The sequence below is a fragment of the Mya arenaria genome, chromosome 5 (assembly GCF_026914265.1).
Source record: "Mya arenaria isolate MELC-2E11 chromosome 5, ASM2691426v1".
Lineage (NCBI taxonomy): Eukaryota > Metazoa > Mollusca > Bivalvia > Myida > Myidae > Mya > Mya arenaria.
Window position 1 is genome coordinate 67,692,572 of NC_069126.1, and position 27,958 is coordinate 67,720,529.

The following is a 27,958-nucleotide window of genomic DNA, read 5'->3' on the forward strand; positions in this document are numbered from 1 at the left end:
GATGACACGAATATAATGATAACGTGATCTTATTCCCCTTATTAGATGGCAAAGGCACTGCACATAAATGGAACATTCTCACCGTTAGCCAGATTATTGGTACCTACATGGATCAAAATAAAGCTAAATTGTAGCAAACTAATTCCAGCGATTTGTCGTGTCAGTCGCGATATAATTGTCCCCGGAAATGGATAAACGTCTGCTTCCTCAATCGGTGGGTAACATGTGTTAAAAGTAAAGGTAAACTTTATTTAACGTCGCATATAATGAACAAACTAAAATTAGATGGGTAAAGCTTTCGCGCGACGTTACCTATGTAATCATAGAAACAAAATATTAAACCGAAAATTTAAACATATGTACATAAATAAACAAATCTAGTAAATGCTGTTTAAAAGTTTATTAAAATGACAATTCGACATTGACAAATGTTTTATGAAAGGAATCCAACCCACAATTAAGCTAACACTTCAACAGCTTCATAAACCTCATTACTAAATTTTGCTGCCTGATAACCACATAATTTTGACTTCGTTTGAAAAGTATTTGATGACTGAAAAATGTATAAAAAATTACCAGACTGAAAAATGTATAAAAAATTACCATAAGTACATTATCCATGGATTTTACAGTGTGTATATTTGCACTTCATTTAAACTGAAATAAAATGCAAAAAAACATACTTTTCAACCTTTGAAGTAAAAAACTCATACCAAAATAAAATGGGGGCTACCAGGCATTAAAAATCACGTTACTAGCAGAATAAAGAAAATGTGCATATGCAAATTTGAAAAAAAATACCTGTTCTTTAATTACTCAAGAATAGCCAGTTTTTATAATAATCTCATTCTGGGAACTGCCGCATGCGTTGACGAAGGACCTCTCTGTATTACTGTTACTTGTATATGTCATAAAATTGAGGTCATATCACAGAAGGACTCGCCATTATTTTTGATAGATTATTATAATACATGTACATGGTTTCTTTTTCTGCTAGCATATTTGTGTATTAAATACCTTAAATGAATATCACAGATACTTTGGCATCAAAAAGGTTAAAATTAGGCATGAACAAAAAGTCAAGGTAAAAATATCCATGTCAACTGAATATTTCAATTGCACAATATGAGTATTAAACACATAAAGAAACAAACTAATATATATGTTTAAGTGGTTATTCATAAAAGACAAAATAAAATAACAAGAAAAACTCACACAAAAACACATGAAATATATAAATAAAATGCAAAAGAACAGTGTTAATGTTAACATCATTTAAAATCTATTCAACACTAAGAGACTTGTATATACAATTAAAGTAATAACAAACAAGAAGTATCGCAAGATATTTCTTATTTGTACAGTTTCAACAGCCAAATGCTTATCAGTATCTCGAACATGATAATGGAAAAGTCGTAATTGCTTTGATACAATTCATTGCTGGACACAATTATGACCGATTAACATAATCTGTAAATAACAATTAGTTTAGCATTAGAAATTGACCACTCAATGTCGCACGGATTATTGGTCCTCGTCCTCCACCTTGATATCAATATCCAGACGGTTGTATGTCTCTTTGAACAGCAGAAGGACGGGAACACAAATGAATATCCCGCCAAGCAGACACCAGTTCTCCCACATTGTACCTGGAAAAAAATATGTTAAGTGTATCAAATGTTTTGAATGACCTTGTAAATGACCTTGACATTGATATCAAGCTGATTGTATGGCTCTTTGGACAGTAGCAGGAGGGGCACTCACACAAATATACCGACCATCAGACACCAATGTCTCTCAATGTAATTGGAAGGGAAGATGTTGTATGTCAAATGTTATAAATGATGACCTTGTCTATGACCTTGATATCAATATAACTCTTTGGGCAGTATACAGGTACACACATGAAATAAAAGGGAAATATTTTGACACAGGTGATACATAACTTATATAGCTTACATAAATTTGATATCGTTGTATACAATGCATTGAATCTTACTTACTGATGTATAACATCACTTACAACACCTGTATCTTTTTCAATTTATGTGTATTTTTTCAATTCAAGATTTACTGGGTTTGTATACCACATAAATCCAAGTTAATTTAAAAATAGCGCTGGTATAATATGTACTAACCATGTGACTTTCCCATGATAAATATACACACTAGAAACTGGGAAACCATTGTGGGCTATTTATAAACGGGTAAAATCAGCTGAGACAGCCACAAAATATTCTTTTTTTTAATCATGAAGAATGATGTATTATCAGCCTCATACTAGCTTGTATTGAGAATTCTAGGCTTGTTTTGTGGTAATTATGTATTTGCCAATTTTGGGACCATCTGGTGTCTAGTCCCTTTAATATGGACACCAGTACTGGCTTTTGCCCAGAAAACAGACTTGAGTGTGAATTTTTTAAACTATCAGCTATCATCACAATCAAGCTAAAAGAAACAAATCAGGAAGCAGACTGACCTATATTAGGAACTAACTGAACCAGTAGGAACAGCAAACCGGCAATGTTGTTGAGCAGCGTAAGAACGAGGTTCGTGATGCCCTCAGCAATCGGGTATGTCACCTCACATGCCATCTCAAAAAACAGTGGCACGGACGCCCCCATCAGCAGGTTGGCTATGATGTAGGTGGAGAACAACACTCCTGGAATATATATATATAGGATCTTACATGAGTTGCCAGATAGTACAAACAAAAAGTTTCATAATATTTATTAAATCATTAATGGCAACGTTTATAAGATTCTTTTTAATACATGATACATTCATAAACAAAAATGAAGATTTTATCATTTGGGGTTGACCTCAATGCTCCATAGTATTACACGTTGATCAGTGTTCTCAATAAGTTTCAGTTGAACCATTTCAAATAGTGAAGTTACCGACCAGCTACTACTTATTGTACTTAACATTAATTTTGTTTTTGGTTCTCATTCAGTGAAAAATATTGTGATATTACACTGAGACAAATAATTCACCGCAATCATTTATATTTGTAACAAGTTTTGTCAGTACTTTATAATTTACCTTTTATGACTGAAACAAACATAGGATACTTGCGGATTACCTGTGGTTTTTGGTACAATAGAGATCAGTGCCAGTACGAAGACCACAAAACAGAGACCGCCTGACATAAACAGACCAATCAGGATCCACTTTATGTGTCTTGCGAACATGTCCGCCCCTCTGAAATAGGCACACTAAGAGTACTTAATGTCTCTAACAGGAGGATTTGGATCATTTTCCAAATCAGCTGAAGACATAACTGTAACAAGACTGAACATTAAAGCTGCACTCTCTCTCACAAGTAAACCATTTTTACAACTTTTTTATTTTTTGTCTTGGAAAGAGCAAATTTTTTTCACTGACAAAAATCAGATTGTAGATTTTCATATTTCCGTTCCAAAATTAATTATGGGTTAAACCGTTACCTACTAACGGTTTAAGAAAAATGCATAAAACATCAATTTTTGAACATATATATAAAACTCTGCAAATCTGCTTTATTGTCAGCAGTTTATATAACTGGTTTCAATGGATTTTCGCAAAACTTGGCTCATTCCAAGACAAGAAATAAATAAGTTGTCAAAACGTTCAATCTGTGAGAGTGCAGCTAAAGAGTAGGACATAATTCCTCACAAAAATCCCCCCTCACGACAATCCCTGCAGAAAAAAAAACCATTCTTTTTTGCAAGCAGAAAAAAAACTCTCATTAAGATTTTAAACAATCTTTAATGTTGCTGTTCAATATTTGATAATAGGAAATACTATACAATATAGGCATATGGTAATCAACCTCATATTTTAGCAGAAGAAGTTAAAGGCGCATATTAAAGTTTGATGCATTTTTTTCTTCTATTTTTTTTTCAATGCATTATCATGTTTAACTCAATTGACTTTAATGATAAAAACGAAAAAAAAAAAGCATATGATATAGGCACTGATAAAAAGTATTAGCCTTTATAAATGTTTTATTTCATTGATAGCTACATGGCCACTTATTCCCCAGTAAAAAAAGTGCCAAAGTATTGCTAATATTATTTATCTGTATGGGTGGGGGTGGTGCAATGGGGGTGGGGGGTCCATCCCCTTTTGTATTGCAAATCGCGTAGAAATTATTTACTAGCATATGACTGGCTTTCAATGAAAAATTAATTCATAACTTAATGATATTTAAAATATATTGACCTGTACATTCTAACCATCATTAGCCCCCTGAATTATTATGCTACAACCACAAACAAAGCTGATATGTCCAAAATGTGACAATTTATTCCCACCTTGCAACCAGAAGTGCGGCTGTGCAAGAACCAATGACTCCAAAGAATCCCATCCAGGCTGCCATATCCTGTCAAACATTACTAAACGTATTAAGAATACAACATACATGCAGCCAATGAAATTGCAGATAGGGAATCATTAAGTTATAGGCTGAATCATGAGAATTTCATGCGTGTATAAAGGTCCGCCTACTGTCACTCATCTGATACCCACTCCCTGTGTCAGTTTTTGCTTTGACGTCAACCAATGAGGAAGTGTTCTCCTGAGAGTTAGATTACCTGAAGTAATATTTTAATGATTTCTGCCCATTCTTAATCATTCAAATATTACTTAATTTCATCTGACTATAACAAATTTGTAAGAATCACTAAGATAAAACAATATTGATATAACAATATCTGTTCTGTTCATTCTAATTCAAATTCAGGAAAGTCTTAATTTTAATAATCATTCAAATAAAATAATAAAATTTAAAAAATCTCTGCTGTTCCTTTCAAATCGGACAAACCCGAATTTGATGACTCGGAAACATTTTCTTGTTTATTTTCCTTATGCTTAACACACACACAATAGTGGCCATTTTCATGCTCAAAGTTTCATAATTTTTAGATAGATATCAATCTAGGTTAGTTTTTAAATTATGGCCAAATTTAAGTTTATTTGAACATCTTATTTCAAAAGATAAAGTTTTCAAATATAACGGTCTCTTTAATGTTGCTTTTGAAAATGAAATTATAGAAAATATTATACAATTAAACTGAATTATAACTTAAATTGACCTTAATCCCTTCAAACAAATGTCAAACTCTTCTTCTTCATGAAATGGACAAAGTAGCTGATTACAAGGGAGGTCACATACCTGATTTATACCATGGTCTTTTAGGTTCACATCCAGAACACCCTGCCAGCAGCCTAGAATACCCCCTGACACTCCGTACGTGAAACATATCAGCCAGAAAGTTCGATTCCTGAAAGTAGTACAACATGTTAATAAGGTTTATACAGATAATATAGTATTTTTTACCATTTTCAATCAAATATAGAAAGGGTTGTCTGGTTAGCGCAGTGGTTCGCGCACTTGCTTCTCAGCAAGGCGACCCGGGTTTGATTCCCGGCCTGGGCGCATGTGAGTTTGGTTAGTGGTCACCAAGCCGGACAAGTGGGTTTTCTCCGGGTACTCCGGTTTCCCCCACAACACAAGACCACACTCTCGCGCAACATCGTGCCAAAGAGAGTGATTTATATAAGTTGTAATAGCTTGTTTCACAATCAATTAAATAAAGTTTAAATTAAATATAGATCCTATATTTATAATTCAATCATTTGTTTTTCTTTTTAACATGTTTTCCATTCAATTGTGATCAAAAGGGAACAAGACATACATGTATCATAATTTTTGTAGCTAATCACATTGTGCCTCAACAATTCTTCTTTCATAATTCTTCCTATCTAGCCCCAAAACATAATCAAAACACGATATTCAAACTATGTGTATACACGCTATGTTAGGCGACACAAGCTTGATTTTTTTAATAAATACATATATTGGCAGAAGGGGACTGCCAACTATGGGTAGAAGGGGACTGCCACCTATGGGTAGAAGGGGAATGCAACCTGTGGGTAGAAAGGGACTGCCACCCATGGGTAGAAGGGGACTGCAAACTATGGGCAGAAGGGTACTGCCACCTATTGGCAGAAGGGGACTGCCAACTATGGACAGAAGTGGACAGCAAACTATGGGTAGAAGGGGACTGCCAACTATGAGCAGAAGGGGACTGCCAACAAGGGTAGACGGGTACTGCCAACAAGGGTAATGGGGTACTGCCAACTATGGGTAGAAGGGGACTACCAACTATGGGTAAAAGGGGACTGCCACCTATGGGCAGAAGGGGACTGCCAACTATGGGCAGAAGGGGACTGCCAACTATGGGCAGAAGGGGACTGCCAACTTTGGGTAGAAGGGGACTGCCAACTATGGGTAGAAGGGGACTGCCAACTATGGGCAGAAGGGGACTGCCAACTTTGGGTAGAAGGGGACTGCCAACTATGGGCAGAAGGAGACTGCAAATTATAGGCAGAAGGGAACTGCCAACTATGGGAAGAAGGATACTGCCAACTATGGGTAAAAGGGGACTGCCAACTATGGGTAAAAGGGGACTGCCAACTATGGGTAAAAGGGTACTGCCAACTATGGGTAAAAGGGGACTGCCAACTATGGGTAAAAGGGGACTGCCAACTATGGATAAAAGGGGACTGCCAACTATGGGTAAAAGGGTACTGCCAACTATGGGCAGAAGGGGACTGCCAACTATGGGTAAAAGGGGACTGCCAACTATGGATAAAAGGGGACTGCCAACTATGGGTAAAAGGGGACTGCCAACTATGGGCAGAAGGGTACTGCCAACTATGGGCAGAAGGGTACTGCCACCTATGGGTAGAAGGGGACTGCCGCCTATGGGCAAAAGGGTACTGCCGCCTATGGGTAGAAGGGTACTGCCAACTATGGATAAAAGGGGACTGCCAACTATGGATAAAAGGGGACTGCCAACTATGGGTAAAAGGGGACTGCCAACTATGGGCAGAAGGGTACTGCCACCTATGGGTAGAAGGGGACTGCCGCCTATGGGCAAAAGGGTACTGCCGCCTATGGGTAGAAGGGTACTGCCAAGTATGGATAAAAGGGGACTGCCAACTATGGATAAAAGGGGACTGCCAACTATGGGTAAAAGGGGACTGCCAACTATGGATAAAAGGGGACTGCCAACTATGGATAAAAGGGGACTGCCAACTATGGGCAGAAGGGGACTGCCAACTATGGGTAAAAGGGTACTGCCAACTATGGGCAGAAGGGGACTGCCAACTATGGGTAAAAGGGGACTGCCAACTATGGATAAAAGGGGACTGCCAACTATGGGTAAAAGGGGACTGCCAACTATGGGCAGAAGGGTACTGCCACCTATGGGTAGAAGGGGACTGCTGCCTATGGCAGAAGGGGACTGCCAACTATGGGCAGAAGAGGACTGCCAACTATGGGTAAAAGGGGACTGCCAACTATGGGTAGTAGGGTACTGCCAACTATGGGTAAAAGGGGACTGCCAACTATGGGTAGAAGGGGACTGCCACCTATGGGTAGAAGGGTACTGCCACCTATGGGTAGAAGGGGACTGCCGCCTATGGGCAAAAGGGTACTGCCGCCTATGGGTAGAAGGGTACTGCCAACTATGGGTAGAAGGGGACTGCCGCCTATGGGTAGAAGGGGACTGCCAACTATGGGCAGAAGGGTACTGCCAACTATGGGTAAAAGGGGACTGCCAACTATGGGCAGAAGGAGACTGCAAATTATAGGCAGAAGGGAACTGCCAACTATGGGAAGAAGGATACTGCCAACTATGGGTAAAAGGGGGACTGCCAACTATGGGTAAAAGGGGACTGCCAACTATGGGTAAAAGGGTACTGCCAACTATGGGTAAAAGGGGACTGCCAACTATGGGTAAAAGGGGACTGCCAACTATGGATAAAAGGGGACTGCCAACTATGGGTAAAAGGGTACTGCCACTAATGGGCAGAAGGGGACTGCCAACTATGGGTAAAAGGGGACTGCCAACTATGGATAAAAGGGGACTGCCAACTATGGGTAAAAGGGGACTGCCAACTATGGGCAGAAGGGTACTGCCAACTATGGGCAGAAGGGTACTGCCACCTATGGGTAGAAGGGGACTGCCGCCTATGGGCAAAAGGGTACTGCCGCCTATGGGTAGAAGGGTACTGCCAACTATGGATAAAAGGGGACTGCCAACTATGGATAAAAGGGGACTGCCAACTATGGGTAAAAGGGGACTGCCAACTATGGATAAAAGGGGACTGCCAACTATGGGCAGAAGGGTACTGCCACCTATGGGTAGAAGGGGACTGCCGCCTATGGGCAAAAGGGTACTGCCGCCTATGGGTAGAAGGGTACTGCCAAGTATGGATAAAAGGGGACTGCCAACTATGGATAAAAGGGGACTGCCAACTATGGGTAAAAGGGGACTGCCAACTATGGATAAAAGGGGACTGCCAACTATGGATAAAAGGGGACTGCCAACTATGGGCAGAAGGGGACTGCCAACTATGGGTAAAAGGGTACTGCCAACTATGGGCAGAAGGGGACTGCCAACTATGGGTAAAAGGGGACTGCCAACTATGGATAAAAGGGGACTGCCAACTATGGGTAAAAGGGGACTGCCAACTATGGGCAGAAGGGTACTGCCACCTATGGGTAGAAGGGGACTGCCGCCTATGGGCAAAAGGGTACTGCCGCCTATGGGTAGAAGGGTACTGCCAACTATGGGTAGAAGGGGACTGCCGCCTATGGGTAGAAGGGGACTGCCAACTATGGGCAGAAGGGTACTGCCAACTATGGGTAGAAGGGGACTGCCAACTATGGGCAGAAGGAGACTGCAAATTATAGGCAGAAGGGAACTGCCAACTATGGGAAGAAGGATACTGCCAACTATGGGTAAAAGGGGACTGCCAACTATGGGTAAAAGGGGACTGCCAACTATGGGTAAAAGGGTACTGCCAACTATGGGTAAAAGGGGACTGCCAACTATGGGTAAAAGGGGACTGCCAACTATGGACAAAAGGGGACTGCCAACTATGGGTAAAAGGGTACTGCCACTTATGTGCAGAAGGGGACTGCCAACTATGGGTAAAAGGGGACTGCCAACTATGGATAAAAGGGGACTGCCAACTATGGGTAAAAGGGGACTGCCAACTATGGGCAGAAGGGTACTGCCAACTATGGGCAGAAGGGTACTGCCACCTATGGGTAGAAGGGGACTGCCGCCTATGGGCAAAAGGGTACTGCCGCCTATGGGTAGAAGGGTACTGCCAACTATGGATAAAAGGGGACTGCCAACTATGGATAAAAGGGGACTGCCAACTATGGGTAAAAGGGGACTGCCAACTATGGATAAAAGGGGACTGCCAACTATGGGCAGAAGGGTACTGCCACCTATGGGTAGAAGGGGACTGCCGCCTATGGGCAAAAGGGTACTGCCGCCTATGGGTAGAAGGGTACTGCCAAGTATGGATAAAAGGGGACTGCCAACTATGGGCAGAAGGGGACTGCCAACTATGGGTAAAAGGGTACTGCCAACTATGGGCAGAAGGGGACTGCCAACTATGGGTAAAAGGGGACTGCCAACTATGGATAAAAGGGGACTGCCAACTATGGGTAAAAGGGGACTGCCAACTATGGGCAGAAGGGTACTGCCACCTATGGGTAGAAGGGGACTGCTGCCTATGGCAGAAGGGGAGTGCCAACTATGGGCAGAAGAGGACTGCCAACTATGGGTAAAAGGGGACTGCCAACTATGGGTAGTAGGGTACTGCCAACTATGGGTAAAAGGGGACTGCCAACTATGGGTAGAAGGGGACTGCCACCTATGGGTAGAAGGGTACTGCCACCTATGGGTAGAAGGGGACTGCCGCCTATGGGCAAAAGGGTACTGCCGCCTATGGGTAGAAGGGTACTGCCAACTATGGGTAGAAGGGGACTGCCGCCTATGGGTAGAAGGGGACTGCCAACTATGGGCAGAAGGGTACTGCCACCTATGGGCAGAAGGGTACTACCAACTATGGGTAGAAGGGGACTGCCACCTATGGGTAGAAGGGGACTGCCACTTAAATGTATAATGGAACCTTCTTCTGTGGGTAGAAGAATACTGCCATCTTAAAGGTAAAAGGAAACAAATTGTACCTATACTTACACAAGGAGTTTTTTTATTCCGACTTTGAACTGGAGTCGCTCCATGGAGGCGGTGGGGCTGGGCGGGAGAGGTGGATGAGACGGGAAGTATGTAAAAAACAGCAGGAAACAAAGCGCTGACCAGCCACATGCTGAAATGTATTTGTATGGCTGCTGAATGGTTCTTGGTAAGATAGCAGTTACATATAACAATTAGACAGCAATCAACTTACGATTTCCAATAACAAGATAGTTTGACTGAAAGCTATGTTCTTGCACACTAGACAAGTGTTTCTGGTCGTTTGACCGTAGCTGGAAAATTAAGATTGGTCATACACTTCAAAGCACCAATGAAAAATATTTTAATGTATAATTTAAATTAACTTATTTTTTTATTTCAAACAAGCAAAAGCAAATGAGTAGTAATTTGAAGAATTTTTTTTTTGTAAAAAAGTGATTTTCTTTGGCATCAACTTGTTATTTCTAAATTACATAAAATCATACAGTAATTATCATTACAGTAAAATAATTTAAATTAAATCGTTGTTTCGAATTTCCTTTCTGTACTGCAAACAGAATTTTCATCAAGTTCCTTTAATAGATGTTGGACTCAAATCTTTGACCTTGTTAACTGACAATGACCTTGACCCTGGTTCAATCCAAGATGGGCTCTGCACATTGCCTTTATACGAAAGGCATATGACCATAGTTTCATAAAGGTAGGAGATACAAAATGACTCAAATCCTTGACGTAGTTCAGTAACCATGACCTTGAACCTGCGCGGTTCCATCAAAAGTTCTGCACATTGGCTTGATGGATGGAACTTGAGTCAAAAGCTTCATAAAGATTCTTCCATAGATGTAGGAAAAAAGGAGCAAACCCAAAAATTAAGGCACAAATCTCTCACATTTACACTTAACTTGACCGTGAACCGGTTCCATTCCAACATAGGTACTTTACATTGCCTTTATAAATAGAGCATGTGTTTCATAAAGATCCTTCCAAAAATGAAAAAAAATACTAAACTGACACAACATACAGGGCACAAATCCATGACATAGTACAGAGACCTTGATGCATTTCAACATAGGTTCTGCACATCACCTTGATGGATAGAATATGAGACCCAAGTTTCATAAAGATCATTCAATGCATATAGGAGAGACTGGACAACAATAATGTTTCGAACAGAAGGTTGGACAGAGGTCATTTCGATATAACAACCGAAACATTTAATGTACTATGTGGAATAACAAAGAGAATGGCTTGTACACCAAATGATATACAAACAATGTTCACTGATGTATACTGATGATATACATGTATGTAGTCAATTTCTCTGTAGTATACTTCTAAATACTTACAATAATACATGTACAACATAATGGATTCTCTTTCTGCCTTAACATCTGGTACTGCAATGGTGAGATAATTAAGTCATTAAACATTGAAAAAATAACATCTGGTACTGCAATTGGGAGATAATTAAGTCATTAAACATTGAAAAAGTAACATCTGGTACTGCAATTGGGAGATAATTAAGTCATTAAACATTGAAAAAATAACATCTGGTACTGCAATTGGGAGATAATTAAGTCATTAAACATTGAAAAAATAACATCTAGTACTGCAATTGGGAGATAATTAAGTCATTAAACATTGAAAAAATAACATCTGGTACTGCAATTGGGAGATAATTAAGTCATTAAACATTGAAAAAATAACATCTGGTACTGCAACTGGGAGATAATTAAGTCATTAAACATTGAAAAAATAACATCTGGTACTGCAATTGGGAGATAATTAAGTCATTAAACATTGAAAAAGTAACATCTGGTACTGCAATTGGGAGATAATTAAGTCATTAAACATTGAAAAAATATTTAGAGTTTGCTTTTACAAGCAGGGAGATTCATTAATGAAGCATGATAAGTTATATAATTGCATATGGTTTTGTTTTTTACTCAACAAAACCTTTTTAACATAATTTACTAAAAAGCTATAATTTTTTATAATTAGAATATTATATAATAAGAACCCTATTAACTTATTTTTGTATAAAACAATTCACATACTTGTCAAATTTCCATATGTCAGATTCGAATAATTGCCATCCAAAGCCATGGCATTCCCACTGAAAAATAATCGTTAAATTGCTAGTTTTAAGATGACAGACTAAAATGTTTATGAAAACTTCTATTTAATATCAGAAGTATCAAATATAATTAAGTCCAACTTCAACATTAAAACATCCATTCCACAGGCGCAAGTCACATAATAAAAAATCGGCCTATATATGTTTATTAAGATATCTTAATATAGTATATAGCCCATATAGAACATTAAAAAAAGTTTGTGTCAAGTACCTGTGATCCATTCTAACAACATTTCTGCCATTTTGGCCTTTATCAGTTCGTAATGCAATACAGGAAATGAGGTCATGAACAGGAAATGACATCACCGAAGTATCAAATAAAAGATTTAAAAACATTGTCATTACAAGATACGTTTTCCTTGGTGAGGCGATTTCCAAACAATAATTTAAGTTTTAAAATTGCAAAGACTTTATAACGAGTTCTAAATTTACCTTATATTGAGAAAATCTGTGGCATTCACTGTTATGTTTTGTGTTGGAACAAGATAGGGGCCTGTAAAAATAAATAATGGACATAAATGTGGTTTAATAGTTGTGATTGAAAGCCAATTTCATGCATTGTTTCTTCAAAAATAGTGAGCTTATCTTAATCCTGTCATAAGTGAAAAGTTGCTAGAAATTGGGGCCAGTTCTTGTCAACACAGTACACTGGGCATCAACATCGCAAATAAAAACATATCATTATTTTCAAAATGCATAATTTCTTTCATGTAAATATCTTCAACATTAAACATTTTGTCAATACTGATAGTGGCCGAGGCTTATTGCTCTTATTAACCACTTCTGGAAAAGGACCAGCTTAAAAAAACAATTACCAATGAGAAAAGAGACAGCGAGGCCAAGAGTGTTGGCGACGGTTGCTATGGCTGTTGCCGTGGTGCGTTGCTCCGGGGGAAACCACTCTGCGGATATAGCTGGTGGTGCTCCCATAGCAACCGGCCCGGCGAGACCATTCAGAAACTGGCCAAAGTGGATCAGCCTTTAAAACACAAATTTTTTATCTATTAAAATACACACAAAAAATGATGATGCTACATTTTCTATAACACTTTTTCATTTTTTAGCACTCTAAATTAATGTTGGAATATCGATTACTGAACTAGGGCAACAACAATAATAATAGATTGTACAATGAAAACATTAAAACTTATACATTTTTAATTATTTTACTAACATTAATGAACAAATGCCAAACAGCACTTTACAAACAATCATTTGAACAGATAGATTTTAAATCAAGTTTAAAATAATTCAATTTCCAATAACGTTGCTTTTTGGCAAAATATAGCCTTTCTATGTCACATCTTTAAATCACTACTAACAATATCGCTTGTACCGGTACTTGATGTTTTGTTGATGCAATGAAATCAAGGTCAAAACAAGGGTTAGTATTCATAAACTCAAGTCATTTCGTAACTTAAGTCAAATTCCTAAAATTTACATACCGGGTAGTCAAATTTAAAGAAAGGTACAAGCGTTCCTTATAAAAAAGTTTGTATACTATATATTTTATGTACTATACTATAGTACATAAAACTAAGGGGAAGAGATATTTTTTGATATTGTCCAGTGAGATACTTAATAACTTAAGTAAATGGCTAAAGTTAATATGTGTGGTAATTGATTTAAAGCTGCACTCTCACAGATTGAACATTTTGACAACATTTTTATCTTTTGTCTTGTAACGAACCAATTTTTGCGAAAATCAATGATCAAAAATTGATGTTTTATGCGTTTTTCTTAAAGCGTAAGTAACGGTTAAGCCTTAAAACATTAATTGTCAAAGGGAAATATGAAAATCTACGATCTGATTTTTTGTCAGCAATCTTTTATCATTGGTTTGCAGATATCTTCGCAAAAATTTGCCCTTTCCAAGACTAAAATTAAAAAAGTTGTAAAAATTGTAAATCTGTGAGAGTGCAGCCTTAAGATGTTTTCTGAATACCGGCCTAGCATTTTGTTCACATTTCACACCACTATTTCTTTCTATGTTTGACTGTGTAAAATGTAAAACTGAGTCCCTTTAAGATGACATATTTACATTAGTCTCAAACAGGACCACCAGAACCTACGGAGTGGCGATGGAGGTTTTTGTTGAAATACACCGCATGCCAGTTCCCACAACAACCAGAAAACCACTCAATACACACGCTGGCCGTAATCCTGTTACAAAATAAAATATTTGCAATACTTACAAGTTTGCCAATTGCATAAAATTTTGATTTAAAGCTTAAAATGATTATTTAAAGTGACACTAGTATTTAAAATCAATACATACACATTGTTAACAAATATTAATTTTGAGTGATTAACCTTTAACTTTTTACTAAAATGCATCTTTCTTTCAGATTAAACATGGTAATATCCTTCATAAGAACCGTTGTTTTCGGTAAATGAAAATAATTGCATTAGTTGTGGTACATCTTATTTGGGAGAAAGAGTGAATCTTTAATCTTTTTCACTTAGCTTCATGAAAGATGAACATATAAAGACTGCAAACAATTTCCATTGCATATCAACTCAAAATCTTACCTTTCTCATCAATAATCCATGAGAAAGCGAATGTTCCAATGACGTAGGCTATAGGCCCCCAGTTTGTAAGCAGGGAGAAGCCGGCAGTGTTCCAGCCAAAAACATCAGTAGCTGCCTAGAGTTTTGATTATAGGATAGTTGAATACTGCAGAATTAATAGTTAAAGCAGCTGCTGCACTCTCACAGATTGAACCTTTGACAATTTTTTTTTATTTTTTGTCTTGGAATGAGCCAATCTTTGCGAAAATGCATGGAAACCAGTTATATAAGACTGCTGACAAAAGATCAGATCGCAGATTTACATATTTGAGTTCAGTTATTGATGTTTTATGCATGTTTAACCGTTAGTAACACTTTTAGCCATAAAACATTAATTTTCTAACAGAAATATGAAAAACTGTGATCTGATCTTTTGTCAGCAGTCATGTATCACTGGTTTGCAGATATTTATGCAAAAATTAGCTCATTCTGAGACAAAAAATAAAAAAGTTGTAAAAATGGTAAATCTGTGAGAGTGCAGCTTTAATGTATCAGCAAAGCATGAAAGGCTATTGTGTAATTTCAATCGCGATGCTGAGGGAAGTGGTGAAGGAACTGTTTTGTGCCTTGTTTTCAAAGACAACGTTCAATAACTAGCATGGTTATAAGTGAATAACAATGTAACTGATATGCACATAACTTATTGCACAGTAAGACCGCTGCCTACCGGTTGCGGGTTGTTGTTCTGATATGATATCTAATGAATAAATGAAAGGGTTGGAAACATATTCAAGCATGATACAAATGGTAGTTATGGAATATGCCAATGTTCATTTTTGAATATGGCACATCTACATCAAATATAAGCCTACCTGTGATATGGGACTGAATGTGTTCCATACAGCACATTGAGTCATTGCCATAAGGCCATAGACCAGCAGGATGTACCATCTTCTTTTGTAAACCTGAAACAAATCCAAACAAGTCCTTACAAAATGAACAAATCCAAACATGTCCTACAGGATGCAATTGTAAAATAATTTGATAAAAAAAAATACTTTAATTAATATCAAATAGATTTAAGAGGTTTAACAAATCCCCAAAGTCCATTTGTTGTAATAATATAATGCTGTCAAATCATGATACATTTACAAATTATAAATTATACATTACAAATTATTACATTATAAATCAAGACTTTCCAATTCATGTCACCACAAAAATGATAACAACTCATTTCAGCGAATTCAGGAGTCTGCTTTCAACATGTCTTACCTTGATATTTACACCTTCTTTTTGAATCTGTTGTTTTGCAAATAAAGGCTCCTCTTCATCATTATCATTGTTGTAAGCCGTCCCATAGTTTGTTTGGTAATTTTCGTCCGGCAACAATCGTTCTCTGTATTGGGATGACATGGTCAATTTTTATTTCTCCTGAATGAAAAAAAGAAAAAGTAAAAATAAACAGCAGTAAAATATGGCTAATATCTTCATGCTAGATCCACTACTGCCTTTTAACGAAACTATCCATGTACTGCCAATCGAGTGGGGAGGCAGGTATGGATCGTTTCCTACATATTTTTCGATGAATTATTTTATTTTTATTTCTGCAACATAAATCATGACAGTGTTTTTATAAAAATATAAGTAATGAGATAATCTGTAATGCCAGTGCCCGCTCGTCCAACTTTACTTTTTTTTTTAAATATAGGAGAAAAACGTAATAAAATATGCCCAAAATGCATTATTTCGGACTAGAAATTACTCTGACATTGAATCCTGGATCCTCCCCTGAGTGCTGAAGCGAATAATGATATAATGTTTACAGAGTTCCAGATAAGCAGCAGTACACAAATCACAGAAATTGCAATTAAATCAAGTCTCTTGTCTCCATATCTTCTGAAAATATTATTAAAATATTACTGTTTTTATTTCTTTCAAAAGTACTGAAATGGCTGAAATATCAATCCTTGGGGTGTAAATATCTATTGCAATAAATCATGACAGTATACTGATCTCTGAATGTGATGAAAAACGTTTTCTGAATTAAATAATCCCCAAAACTTTACATCTTACAATTCATGAATATGTTGAATAAACACTTACAGGTAAAAATACTTTCATAAAAACATAAATATTTATTTATTTTTTTACTTTTGTTTGGGAAAAATATCATATAATTTACTAGGGGAATGGTACTTTAGAAAAAGGCCTTGTAGTTCATGTGATTGCGAAAACAGACGTTTTTTCTAAATGCTTCAAAATAGTCTGCCAACAACTGACCTCAACAATCTGTCGCCCAGAATGTTCCATCACTCCGCATGATAATGACACTGGCAAAGAAAATCGGCAAGAAATCCACATCCACTTACCTCACTTACAACAGAACTGAACTCTCTCTTTGCCGGTGTAGTTCTTAACATCTAACACTTTTTTTTTCATAAAAATGAATTAAATTCATTGAACATGCAGCGATTGTTTGTAAACACTTGGGATATTGAAACATGACCAGTGTAGTTTGTCACTTGCGGAATAATTGTAACATGATAAGAAAATGTTTGGTGACTGATCCATGTTTATGCACTTCCAAAAGCTTTTGTTTTGAATAGATATTGACATATTGAAATGCAATAACTTTGACTATATTAACATATTGAATAAAATTGAACTTTTATGGGAGCACATTAAAATATGGGTACCTTGCGTGCCAATGTCAACAAGGGAAAAACAGTTGTTTCCCTTTTTTTTTAAAAGATACTTGATAATTTTAAGGTAATTTATCATGTTTAATAAACAAAGTAACGGTATAAATAGAATACTAGGTTAGTGCTGTGGCTGGAGAAAGTTTAACTGGCTCTGCTGCAGAATTTATTGGATTGCCTTTGGCTCACCTGTTAAATTCCTCCGCCTTGCCAGATAAACTTCCTCCATCCATGGCACTAACCTCCATCCATGGCACTAACCTAGTATTCTCTATATACATAGAAGCTGGGACCAATAATACATCTTACTCCAAGATAGAAGCTAGGAGTAGATATAGTCTAAAATAATAGACGTGTTATACGGGATTCTTCCAATCCCTAACGTCTAAACGGGAATGTGCAAAAAACGGGGGTGTTTTAAAAATATTGAAATTGTTTTAAGTGAAGTATTTTATGGTTGAAATTGATCATAAAGAGTTATTTTCATATTTTGCTATGTAAGTGAAATGTTATTTTGCACTAAACAAGCATTTAATGCATTAAAACAAGTTGTTTACCTTTCCAATAAAACGAAAGTTGACTGACACAGATAACAATTATGCGAAGTGGAACAACTCGATACAATCGTAATAACTCGGCCTCCTCCGACAAAGCTTCGAGATAGACCTCGTTATACAATCGTAACAACTCGGCCATGGCCGAAATGTTCCGAGCGATTTAAAACTGTGCCCTGAAGCCTTGCAGGTGCCCTTCATGTATATATCGTTATGTTTTGACAGAATGAAATGAAGAAAAGCCGTCAAATTCATAATTATAAGTTGGATAAAAAAAAAAATTGTGTACGGAACTAATATAAAATAACATTATCTGGTAATATTTCTTGTTTTTATGATATTTTATAGACGCTATATGCTTTAACCCGGAATCCTGATCGGAACAACTACCCACTTTTGATACTAAACAATTTGTACATGAAGGATTTGCCATATCAAAAATCTAAAAAAAATCCGTCAACGTACAATTATTTGGACTAGGAGTAGATAATAATGTGTTTCTTCTCCCTGAAAGTCCTGTAATGGCTTATTGCATTTTTTTATCTCTCAAAAATTAATGGGACGTCCGCTGAACTCACCGTTCAAAAAAATTTACATTCACTTACCATTAAGTACAAGAAAGCGTGTTGTCATTCAATAAAACCGATGTCAAGCTCAAACAAAATTAAACTTATTGTTTTGTTTCGTCTGCCATTTTGAACTCATGTGACCAGTCATGTGATCTACACATGTGTGCGCATGCGCACTATAGTAATATCCGGTTAAACCAGGAAATAATAAATATTGTTCTATCGGTATCATTTCGAGCGTGAAATTTATGAAAACCCAATAATGTCATGCGTAAGTGTTTATTGACTGAGATGTAAATTTTGGCAAATAACATGGCGGAAAGCGATGACGTGCCGGAAGATTTCTCCTTGCCGCTAAAATATCAAGAAGTCCACTTGCAGGGTCTAAAACACAGTGCCAGAAAAAAGATATCTTTGTACATGAATCTTGAGGGATCCATAACAGGAGATGTGGATCTTATCAATAATTTCGTTGGACTTGCTGAGTTGATAGGATTTGAGTATCTAGAAATCGGCAATTTTGAGATCCAGAGAAGTCCAACTGAGGCTCTCCTAAATGAATGGACGAATAGACAGGATCTGTCACCCACGGTGGGAGCGTTATGGAAGCACCTGCTGTGTCTTCAACGGTTTGATGTTCTCGAAGGCATCTGGAAGTTGATAAGTATGCTTTTATTCAGTCATGTTTTAAGGAATTAACTGAAAACATTTAATGAATTATCGAAAAATGTTAAGCCTCTAACATAAGTATTGATTTGGACAAATCAACAAATGTTTGGAAATCTGTGAAGTTGATCAATTACATTATTAGTACATCATTTTTCTTATATCAAATATTTAGAGTCTAGCTCCATCAGAAGGAGTACCAGTTCCAGTTACGTCAGAGGAAACAGATCAACTTGAGCTTTACTTATTAATTAATAATGCTAGCAGCTGTCTTCACAATCAGATGTGTGTAAAATGAATTAGTATATACTGACGCACCAGTCAATTCTAACCATGCCCCCCCCCCACCAGGTCCTGGGAATATCTGGGACTTTGACTAACGGTCCAGCCAACTCCAGGTAAAATCTCCGCCCTGCGGTGATGAACTGATGGTAAAATCCCTGCCAAATGCCCCTGCGCCCCTGGGATCCTAGGTAAGGCTCATTCTCCGCTATATTTTGCACAAAGATAAAACCACCGTATTCAACCGGCACTGCGGGGCCACCTAAAAGGTAAAAACACGACCCATTTCCCTGGCTATCACCGGTATACCCCCGGGACCTTGGGGGGGGGGGGCGGAGGTTACAATTGACTGGTGCATAACAATGATATTATTTGTCTTTTCAGGGAGAGACTGTGACAAATACCTTGCTATCAAATCACAATTTTCAAAGAGTCCAATTCAAGACCAAACAGGTATTAAATTTAATCTGACATTCTGACTGCAAGAATTATTTCCATTTAAGTTCTATTTGAAGGAAATGGTAAAGCTTGATTTTCTGAAATAAGAAGTTTGTGAAAACATTCAGAGCAACAATGTAATTTCTTAAGAGCATTAAAGTAAGTCTATATGGCTTGTGACCTACATTATTAAGCATTATATATCGAAAGGGAAAAAATGCTTTTATAGACATAAAAAAGGGGCTTGGTTTTTATGATACGCAAACAATTATAGAACTGTATACCACGCTCATTTTATGTTTACCTGTAGTGTCTGGAATATGTTTATATTATATGTAAATGCAGTGTAGACAATTTTTCTGACTGAATATTGAGATGATAACAGATATAAATATAATAATATATACTGAAATCAAACATTGAGTATTCCTGAAACATGCTTAAAGACAATATTTTTGTTTAAATTAAACATTTCTTATATATCGCATAAAATTATCTCCTATAGTTTCTGGCACAGATGACCATATGGTAGATGATGGCCAGGTATCAACAGTCCAGGATGGTAAGCAAAAGTCATTATTTAAACTTTTGAGTTTACAAACAAACATATGTATGTACATAGTTGAGATTAAAAATTATTCATTCTAGTAACATATTAACACCCATATTGCTCTTCCTTTGATAAATGCTTATCCTGACAATTACCTTCATATTCTGACAAACGAAACATCTTCGGATTGTACAAAAACGAGGCTTGTAATTGGTCAATTGACGAATTATTGCAGTAATATGCATTTGACATTGATAATACAAGTGGAGTCTCTGATGGTGTCGCTGTTCAAACAGCCAAAATCTTACATTCTATGTATTTGTGATCAGTCACTGATGAACCACAAAACTAAAACTGTCAATCCTTAAACAAGAATTTAACCAATGGATGCATAACTAACGCTACATATATTGCATTTAAACATTCAATGTAATTTTGTATACAATATACTTGTTAATGAATTAAGCTTCCAAGGATACAATTATAAATAATATGCAAATAATAAATATATTTAGATGACATGAAGAGAATTATTAATAATTAAGAACGGGCGGAGTAAGCCTAGCGAATGAGTCCTTCTTAATCATTATGAATTCACTTAATGTTGTCTAACTGACTTAGAATGCAAACTCATTGGCTGATACATTGTCATCGCAAAATCTGATGCAGGGAGTGTGTATCAGGTGATTGGCAGTAGGAGTAGGCGGACCTTTTAAACATGTGCACGAAAGCTGAAATTCTTTATGATTAAGTATACTAGTACACTGGCACAGATGACCATAGGTTGCCTATCTGCAATACCATTGTCTGAAAATGTAGGTTGTATTCTAACAAGAGTTATGTTTTGTTTGTTGATCAGCAAGTTTACTAGTAAGGTACATTGTATTACACAATGTTTATTATTGATATATAGCTTTATTATTGATGCGGTAAAAAATTATTATCTATCATATCAACAACAGTTGAACTCGGAGACCAGACAATGTATGATGCATTTGTGTGCTACAACCCGGAGGGGAAGTCAGACCTGGCTTTTGTACGGGAGTTAATCGAGCAGCTTGAGGGCAAACACGGCCTCAAACTGTTTGTGCCATGGAGGGATGATTTAGCCGGAGGGTCACACAACACTGTCTGTGCTAAACTCATCGAACACAGGTAAACTTGTAACATCATGTCAGGGTTCTCAATAAGTTTCGGTTGGACAGTCTCAAATAGTAAAGTTATCGACCAGCTTCTACTTATTCTACATAAAGTTCATATAGTTTTCCAAATTTGAACCGGCCCAATTGCAATTTGAACCGTCCATTTTGGCCGGCAGCCAGTTCTTATTGAGAACACTGCATGTAAACGGGTATTCAATATGTGCACAGATCTATTGAGCTAGCTTTGATAGTGTCCACCTGCACCTTCTATTTCTATAGCATTTATCGAGTTATTGCAATAGGGTGTCTTTATACTGTCTTTATACTGAACAAGCTTTTATAGCGATGATGGACATTCTCCATCTACAGAGGTGCGTTGGTTTGAATGCCTGCAAATGCCCTCTAAGCAATTAATTTGTACAATCTTTAACTGTTGAATTTAGAAAAAATTCTGTCACAGCTGTATTACTGATGACCTTTCACTATCAGTAATTCAATTGAAGTAATTACCAAGGAATGATTAATCATTTTTTTTTAGAAGAAATTTACTTGGAAAGAAATAATTTGGAAATTCTGGTCTGTTTATTAATGTTACGTAATGTTATGTATTAATTTAATAACACATGTACACTTAGTATATTGGAGGCCATTTTAATAAAGATCTTAGTTGATTTTAGCTGTAAATCAAAATTATCTTACTGTCATAGTTACATGATTTTTTGCTACATGTTTGAGTGAATTGAACTTATGCCAGCACTGAAAACTAACACAATGTTGGGGAAATAAAACAAATGATGCACTGCTATTTGTGAAGTTCATACAGATTTAAGATTAGTTTAAACATTATATATTTTACAATGATTGTGAAGAACGCTATGATAGGTTATACTAAGTCACTTTGGTTGGCACAATGTTGCGCGAGAGTATGGTCTTGTAATTGTGGGGGAAACTGGAGTACCCAGAGAAAACCCACTTGACCCGCTTGGTGACCACTAACCAAACTCACATGCGCCTTGCCGGGAATCGAACCCAGGTCGCTTTGGTGAGAAGCGAGTGCGCTAACCACTACGCTAACCAGAGAACCAAGATTTAAGATGATTGAGTTAACAACTAAAATATTTTATTGAAATAGCCCCTAGTGCCCCTTATATTTTGCACATTTGAAATGTTTGCAGGTGTAAGCGGATGATTATAGTGTTATCCCCTCAGTACCTGCAAAGTGCATCCTGTGATTTCCAGACAAAATTCGCTCAAGGACTGTCTCCAGGTTCGTTTTTTTCTGCCTTTATGATTGATTTGAAATTAGAATCAAATTGTCTCTATGGGCCATATAGATTGAGCCAAAAATTAAAAAAGTGGTTGTCCAAAAACAGGTAGAGAAGTTGTTTTTTTATTCATTATTTTTATTAGCTTTATGTTAGAACATGGTCATCTTTGGGGTATGGCCTAAAATAATCTTCAGTATAAAGGTTTTTCAACTTCATATTAAAACACCAAAACAACAACAGAAAAAACGAGTATAAAAATGGTAGGGATTGGCGCCTATTTGATAGATAGGCTTGGGTAACCCAGGGTTACCAAAACCAGAAGTATTCAAATGATGTAAATTTATATATTTTTATATATACTAAAAAATACCAAATAAACAAAAAGTGAACTATTTTATTCCTTTTTTCAGACTTATGGAATATAAATATTACAATTTTCAGGTTGCCGAACAAAACGTTTAATTCCTGTCCTGATTGAACAGTGTATAATACCTGAGATAATCAGACACATCACCTGCGTTAACTACACGAAAAAGGATGTGATTGAATGGTTCTGGTCGAGACTCGTCAATTCAGTGAAAGCTCCCCTCGACCCAAACTCGATTGTGCAAAGGGGCATGAACAACAGTCAGTTGTTGACCTCCACCAACCTGGACACCTCTGTTAGTGTTCCAGGGTTGTCTTGTAAGAAATCATCATCTTCTGGATCGTCGTCATCATCTGGATCGTCATCTACAGGGTCGTCATTGTCATCAGTGTCTTCAGGAATGACACCGATGTCAAATTCAAGTGGGGGGAGTATGTCGAGTAGTCAGTTAAATTCTATGGAAACAAGTATGTCTATGTTGTCAAGTCAAACTAGTAGCAGTCAGCCAACTAGCATCCCTGAGTACTTTGAATTCTTGCCTGCATCACCACAGTCTCAACGCAAGGTAAACAAATACGAAAAACTGAGTCAAGTCATGAACAGGCAAGATAGACCAGATGGTCATAGTGCGAAATGTGTAAGTGCCCCGGTTGTGTATGAAAGAGCCAGAGATGTACCTCCCACTCCGCCAGAAAGGTTTTTAACAGAGACAAAGTATGGTCGTTCATGTCCGTCACCAAGGGGTGGCTTAAGGGGTGGAGACCGGCCGCCCCTACCCCCTCCACGAGACCTGTCCATGAAGCTTGAACAGAAAGTCTCAACTCGATCAGAGAATAAAGCGTCACAGGGCCAAGAAGAATACTTCTGTTGATTCATTCAGTCAAAGTTTCAACTTATTTATTTGATCAAATGTAAATTACATTATTACAAAATTATATTATATTATATTAACTACATACTGTATCAAATACTTTATTTTCACCAATTTAATGTAATATATACTGACTTTGATGTTACAACACTTTTAATTATCTTTAAATTTGACTTATTATAAACATACTGATTTTCTTCAAATAATCTTCCAGTAAAAACAACATTGTTCTGTTTTAATAGACACACGTTACTGCAGAAAAAATGGAATCATTGATCTGTTAAATGAATTTTAATACCCTTGTAACATATGTATAACATTTTATTTGTACTGGCTTTGGAAAACTCTGTTATGTGAATTTCGGGCTACTTAAATTGTTTTTGGCTCATCTCTGTAAATTTGTAATACATCTGTAACAGTAGATTAATAAGTGTGGTATAAATGTGTTTAGGGTATCATACCGTTCAGGACGAAATGGTCCGATACCGATACTAAAAAAACGATTCAATATTTAAACGATACCTATACTGATACGAGGCGAATTACTTATGGTTTCTACCTATGAACTGCAAGGTTAGAGTATTGATCAACTTATGGTGTAAGAAACATTATGTTTATAATTTGTTTACAATGGTTTCATCTTTATTGACAGGAAAATATTTGTAATAGTGCGAAATTACTGGTAATTTGTTTACAGTGTTACTGTAAAATGTCACCCATAATTTTTATTAGCTAAAGTACGTTACTTTTTGCACTTTCATCATTATATTTAGTTTATCCAGGATGGGATTTGAATGGAATTTCTATTTTTAATATGAAAAGTATCGATATCGGAACCGTTTTTTTATGAAAGGTATGCAACCTTATACATGATTCTTCCATATTAAGTGTCACTGTGTGGTTTAAAATATGCAGCTGCTACGTGTACATATTTTTTTCTTAAACGTGTTTCAGAGTTGTGCAATATTTATTGCTTGTCCTTGAATGTGGTTTGAATTTGTATTTGGGTTTACAGTGTGTTTTTGGACTAAAAAAATAGCCTCAAAAGTTGATATGAAGTATTTTTATTAACTCAATAACAGCACTGATATGTTTCAATGCAATCTTAAAATGCTTTAGAACCAAGTGCTAGAAGGAGGCTTTGCTCCCTGTGCACTCAAGGCACTGGGTCAATTCACAATTTAAAGTGACTCTCTCATGTTCTTGGACCAAAAATTAGTCTTCCCGGTAATGCAACTGAAAACACTTATTTATCATTATTTTATTTATGATATCGAAATTTGCAGAAAAAAAACAGTTATAGAATAAAAAAGTATTTGGTTTAAGCGGGGTTCAAACCCACGCCGGTAAAGTCATTTTTTTTTTAGAAAACAGTTAGTCCACACAGCCACCAGGACTTTTACAAAAATGGTGGATATGTTGACCAGTTAAGGATACAATGATAGCATCACGTGATAATGTCAATCAACTAATCACGCAACACCACAGCCGTAATTAATTTTCAATCGGGTTATAAACGCTAATGAAAATTGTGGTCTTCAATGACGATATTTGAGGAAATATTAACATTTGCTAAAGAGTTCCAGTTTTTCGTATTTTTGTTTTATCACTCCTTATGATTTGTCACACTTTATTTCGTAATTAAAAAAATAGTGCATTTTACAAACCATGAGCAAGTCACTTTAAGGCATTTTGTCATCATTGTCACAATTTAAAGGGCCTTGGACCCTTTCACAAAAGGAGGAAAATACTACTTGGTTGATACACATGTATGTTTTTCTTTGAAAACTATTTTTGTGTTACAATGAAAAGATGTTTGATGTAAATAGATGTTAGTTTGACTTAAAAGTTAATGCATGCTTTTATTATATATGTAATGCATTATTAATAATGATGTTTTCGTGTTTTTTTGGTTTTTCAATGATACATATAATTGTTTTGATCTTTAGATCTTTATTATTATTTTATTTTATTTTTATATTGAGAGTTATATTTTTATCTTGTGTCATAAACACTATAGTGCCTTTAATTTTGAAAATGAAACTTTCTTATGGAATTTACAGTTATTTATACGATTATACTGGTATGCAGTGATGGTTAAGTGAGGGGTTTTATGTGGATTGAGAGGGTTGATAGCTTTGAAATTTCATATAAATTTCAATGAAATTTCATATAGATTTCTATGAAATTTCATATAGATTTTGATTGGGTATTTATCAAGCCAGTTATCAACTAAAAGTGTATATTAATATGTAGTAGGAGAAAACTGTGTATTCAGTAGGAGAACTCTGTGTGTCTTGTATGAGGATGTGGTTGGACGTCAGGGCATCAACTGGTGATTTCCACTCAGAAACTTTAGTTAAGACTGACATAAAGTGATGAAACTTAGTATGTAGAAAGCTCACATGGAGACATACATTGCATTTCAGGTATGTGGGTCAAGGTCACTTTTATTAAAAATAAAAAAAGTATTTGGTCAATATATTGACATATAGTGATGAAAGTTGGTATGTAGCAAGCTCAAGTGGGTACTTTCCTATGAATTGCATTAAGGGTATGTGGGGTCAAGGTCACTGTTATTGTAAATAAAAATGATTTCCCTCAATAAGTTTAGTTAGGAGTGACATATAGTGATGAAACTTGGCGTGTAGTAAGCTCACGTGGAAACTTACCATAGAATTGCATTTAGGGGATTGTGGGGTCAAGGTCAAGGTCGTAGGCAGGTTTCTGCGCAATGGCGTTAGGAATGAATGACAAGCTGATGTAGAAATGTGCAATAGATGTTTATTATGGAAATTGAGGTCAAGGTTGCTCGTGTTGAAAATAGATATGACTGGTATTATTAAAGCTAACATACAATTATCATTAAAAACCTGGTTACATCACATTGCAGTGTTTCTAGTTTACTTTGTAAAAATATCATCTAAAATGTATATTTTTATGTTTTTATTTCTTTATCTTTTAGTCTAGCTGAAGGGACTTTTTTATAAAGTGATTCTCACACAGAGCTTGTGTAAACACTTTTTTTTTCAAATCAAGCTTTTTTTTATTTACTGTTTGAAACAAACACCATCAAGTACAATACAGATACTTGTTTGAACAGAAATTGATAAATTCTAGCCTAAAATCATCCTATTTTCAGTAGTGTTATTTACGATTTTTATCAAAATGAAGTATTATCCGTCAATTTTTCAAGCATTTATGACCAAATTGAAAACTTCTTTTAGACTTATGATAACCATTGTCATAGGCATTTAATTTACATTTCAGGTAAGGCCGCACCAATTTGATTTTGTGTTTGACAAATGTTTTGGCATGAATTGTTTTAAGCCAGCTGGCGAAATATTTATTTCATTACTTTTAGGGGGGGGGGAGGCAAATCCAATTTTTGTTTTGGATCGCATGAAGATAGAAGTGAATCATTCGAACAAATCATCATTTTTGTGTGGCCTTAAATGTGTTGTTTTTTGTGTCAGCGAGAGAATCAAACTTTAAGTATGTCAAAGACTTTCAACCATGTACTTGTATGATGTACTGGGTCAAGGTTATATTTCATGAGAAAGTCGAGGGCTTAGCTCTGTTCCTGTACTCAATATATTTTTTACTCCACTTAAGCCTGCCAAAAGCATTTAAAATGCCTGTTCTATCATAAAACTTTGTTTTATCTAAAATAAAGATGTGAATGATTGTCTGTGAGTAGAAAATACAATGGAAAATGTGAATGATGTTCTGTTGAAAATAAATATAGCATTTTAACCAAGAATAAATCGTATAAAAGGTTTTGAATGGTACATATAGTTTAAATAAACACAGACAAATGTGGACTGAAAAGCTACATGTATAAAAGTTTTT

General features: G+C 36.3%; 2 protein-coding genes across 4 annotated transcripts; one reads left to right on the forward strand and one right to left on the reverse strand.

Moving 5' to 3' along the window:
* Positions 1-385: 385 nt before the first annotated feature.
* On the reverse strand, positions 386-18,690 carry LOC128234202 (solute carrier family 49 member 4 homolog). 2 transcript variants are annotated; one of them, XM_052948281.1, is made up of 15 exons: positions 18,559-18,690; positions 15,973-16,131; positions 15,570-15,662; positions 14,719-14,833; positions 14,259-14,349; positions 13,002-13,165; positions 12,619-12,679; positions 12,107-12,165; positions 11,396-11,446; positions 10,053-10,182; positions 5,159-5,267; positions 4,299-4,366; positions 3,086-3,204; positions 2,480-2,662; positions 386-1,649 (listed from the first exon to the last, which is right to left on the reverse strand). In XM_052948281.1, exons 2-15 carry the CDS (start codon positions 16,111-16,113, stop codon positions 1,525-1,527), a joined length of 1,509 nt encoding a protein of 502 aa, XP_052804241.1. In that variant the 5' UTR covers positions 16,114-16,131; positions 18,559-18,690; the 3' UTR covers positions 386-1,524. The 2 variants fall into 2 exon arrangements, with proteins under 2 accessions (XP_052804241.1, XP_052804242.1); XM_052948282.1 differs by lacking the exons at positions 14,719-14,833; positions 18,559-18,690 and having other exon boundaries at positions 15,973-16,111.
* On the forward strand, positions 18,688-27,887 carry LOC128234201 (myeloid differentiation primary response protein MyD88-like). Of its 2 annotated transcripts, none has more exons than XM_052948280.1 (6): positions 18,688-19,186; positions 19,855-19,923; positions 20,426-20,470; positions 21,421-21,613; positions 22,776-22,867; positions 23,310-27,887. In XM_052948280.1, the coding sequence occupies exons 1-6, from the start codon at positions 18,835-18,837 to the stop codon at positions 24,104-24,106; spliced, it is 1,548 nt and encodes a 515-aa protein (XP_052804240.1). In that variant the 5' UTR covers positions 18,688-18,834; the 3' UTR covers positions 24,107-27,887. The 2 variants fall into 2 exon arrangements, with proteins under 2 accessions (XP_052804240.1, XP_052804239.1); XM_052948279.1 differs by having other exon boundaries at positions 18,689-19,186; positions 20,414-20,470.
* The last annotated feature ends 71 nt before the right edge of the window (positions 27,888-27,958 follow it).